At 46.8% G+C, this 3,002-nt stretch overlaps 1 protein-coding gene across 1 annotated transcript in view; it reads right to left on the reverse strand.

Moving 5' to 3' along the window:
* Positions 1–3,002, reverse strand: part of LOC106812227 (PAB-dependent poly(A)-specific ribonuclease subunit PAN3-like) — a 26,979-nt gene that overhangs the window by 15,778 nt on the left and 8,199 nt on the right. The window contains exons 9-11 of the mRNA XM_014816058.1: positions 1,967–2,083; positions 1,323–1,403; positions 93–282 (exon numbers count right to left, since the gene is read on the reverse strand). Of these exons, the coding sequence (XP_014671544.1) occupies positions 93–282; positions 1,323–1,403; positions 1,967–2,083 (388 nt within the window). The remainder of the gene's footprint in view (positions 1–92; positions 283–1,322; positions 1,404–1,966; positions 2,084–3,002) is intronic.

The raw sequence follows: 3,002 nt of genomic DNA on the forward strand, positions 1-3,002 counted from the left end.
CTCCTCCCTGCCCCAAACCTCTCCTCTCCCTCCTCCTCCCACTCCTCCCCTCCCTCTCCTCCTCACCCTCCTCCCACGCGCGCACCGCTCACCTGTTCTTGCCGGTGACGAGTATCTTCGTGGGGTCCATCACACGGCAGGCTAGGCCAGCCGCGTGGATCGTGCGCAGCGCCGAACTCAGCTGCACCACGTAACCCCAGATCACGTTCTCCGGAAGTAGGCCGCGGTTGCTGCTGCTGCTGCCGCCGCCGCCGCCACCGCCGCCGAAGCCTTTACCGCCATCTTCAACGCAAGCAGACGTGCTAACGTGACACCCCGCAGGACAGGCTACAGTGAGACCCCTGCACGACACGCGGCTACCGCTGTAGAATTGTGCAACTAATCAGTACAGGTAGATCCCGTTTTATGATGGTCCATTTTACATTAACGCTCGTTTTAAAATTACCTAAAAAATTGTAACAAAAATTAACAACACATTGCAGCAACGCCTGCGAGTCCAAACACACAATATGCGCTTCTTTTGTTTTTCGTGGTGCGTTTGGGGTGGAATGACAGCATTTAATTGCATTACAATTTGGTCTTGTTTTACGACTTTACATTTCACGACCCCGTTTTACTGGAACCTAACCCTGTCGTAAAACAGGACCTACATGTAGTTCAGTGAAATCTCCAGCGGGAAAAACAAACCTGCGCATTTTCAGAGCGACATTTATTCTTTTTTCTCGAGCCCCCTACAGCATTGTATGATACCTAACTGGGTACCACTAATGCATGTGACGGAACGACATGCATTATATCACAAACCATCGCATCCTGCACAACACGCTATCGTCGCACGCCACGTGTGCACGAAAGAGGGGGGGGGGGGCTATGCAAGGCTACTACTATCACCCAATTACTCGTTTTGCCATTTCTCCAACTAAGCATGTCAGCGATAGACCATCTTGCTCGGCAGTACCCCAACCCCTTCTTTTGCAGTGGTCGTGAGAAAGCGTTTCATGTGTAGGTAAGTAGTTACATAGTTAACCTTCAATGCACAAAATATAATCCAAAATAATACTGGAATATATGTATCGCAATAAAATATATAATAATAAATATATATAATATGTAATGCATATGTTTAGGACGTGCATAGTATTAATAAGAGCACGTAAAGCATTTTTAGGCACGCAGAGACCTCTATTGGTCATTATTGACAACAACCGGCTGGGTAGACTGCCAGCCAAGCTTCGATGGTGAGATTCAGTAATATCTTCTGTACAGACTGTCTGATATATCTTCTGTATCTTCTGTACCCTAGAAGAGACTCGATAACTTACCCATGTGATGAGAATGCGAAGAGAAGTGGCGATACATCAGGGTTTCTGCTGCAGGGTGATAATCATGTGCAAATACCAGAGCTACAAATAAAGACAAACTAGTAGCACCACCTATGATCAAAAACATTCAACTTTGGTTTTACCTTACACGAATGAAACTTCACGTTGAGCCAAATTCAGCCCAAGTTAACTGCAGACTTGTCCACCTGAGATTTATCAATAAACAAAAACTTGATAAAAATGGTGGCGCATGACCTGTTGTACAGATATAAAAAATACTTTCCTACAATAACTGTAAACTTCGAGGGATATATGTGCAAAATTGTATTTCCTTAATAAATTGCTTCTACCGTACCTAACATACAGCATTCTACATGTACATGTACCTATAGCATTCTTACTGACTTGTCTAGAATCTATGGCCTTGATGGCCTACACTTGTAACTGCACATGTTTGTGCAATTAATATCTTTGATTAAACGAGCTTTTAAACATTATTATTGTAGCTTGTACATTCAACTGTAACACTGCTGTTCCCACCAACAAGTTGTCGCCCAAATAAAGACGGATTTCTGGTCATGTGGCCCACCACTGAGAAAAAGAACAACATCCCTGACGTACACAGTAGTAACTTTACTACTCACAGTGATCTCCGAATGCCTTGGTTGTGAACACCTCCCTCAGCTGCACAATGTTTGCATGCTGCAGCTTCTTCCAGAAATCCACGAGCTGCAGAGCTTTCGTGTTCACCAATCGGAAGCCTAACAAAACACAAACGACCGTCAGCCACGGCGCAGACTTTGGGACACTGCCAGCCTGTAAATACCCAATAACATTGCCGCGTTGATAGATGTCGCGTTTCATTAGTGAAGAGGGAGGACAGCCCAAGTGTAAGTTTACTTTGACACTGCAGGTAAATTACCATAACATTGCTTCCATTTATAGATGGATTTCATTTAGTAAGAGGAGAGACAGCAAGTATAAGTTACTTCGGTGACACTGGCAGTTACTCCATCAATCATTGCTTCCCATTCTCCTATAGATGCGTTTTTACTTAGGCTGCAGAGCGAGAGTCAGCGCAGTAATAACGTTCAGTAATCCGCATTGGCCACAGGTGCAACCGTGCCAGCCTGAGAAATGGCGCGCAATGGCTGCTTTAGGCTCCCGAATCTCAGTTCTCCCAAAAAACCACCGTTGGACTATGCAACCATCGACACAGGGCCGACACCACACACACAGGATGACTAGTAATACACCGCACCAAGAACCACGCTGCCAGCATCGAATACACACCCACCAACAGCCCTACGACTACCACCGACCCTGCGCCCACCCACCTCCGCCCCGTTCCCAGCGCCCGAGCCAATCTTGGATTCTGCCGCAGGCACGGAATAGGTCAAACAGCCCCCGCTCTTTAGTTTCCGAGCTAGGTGCACAGTCGCCTATGTAGACGGATAGAAGGATGGGCGGTCACGCTGCTAGACAGATCCAAACTGTGGTTCGACTTCGCCATCGGCCGCTGCGAAATAAATGCGCTCATCTTTCCTTGGTTGCGTTGACAGCGAGGCGGTTCCGAGTGCATCAGGAATCCAGATCGTAGGTGAAGGCGATCGCCGTGATTGCTCGTTCACCATCTTCAGAACTGTATATACCTGCAATGAATTCACTTTGATGACCCTA

The sequence above is a fragment of the Priapulus caudatus genome, unplaced genomic scaffold, assembly GCF_000485595.1.
Source record: "Priapulus caudatus unplaced genomic scaffold, Priapulus_caudatus-5.0.1 Scaffold623, whole genome shotgun sequence".
Classification (NCBI taxonomy): Eukaryota; Metazoa; Priapulida; class Priapulimorpha; order Priapulimorphida; family Priapulidae; genus Priapulus; species Priapulus caudatus.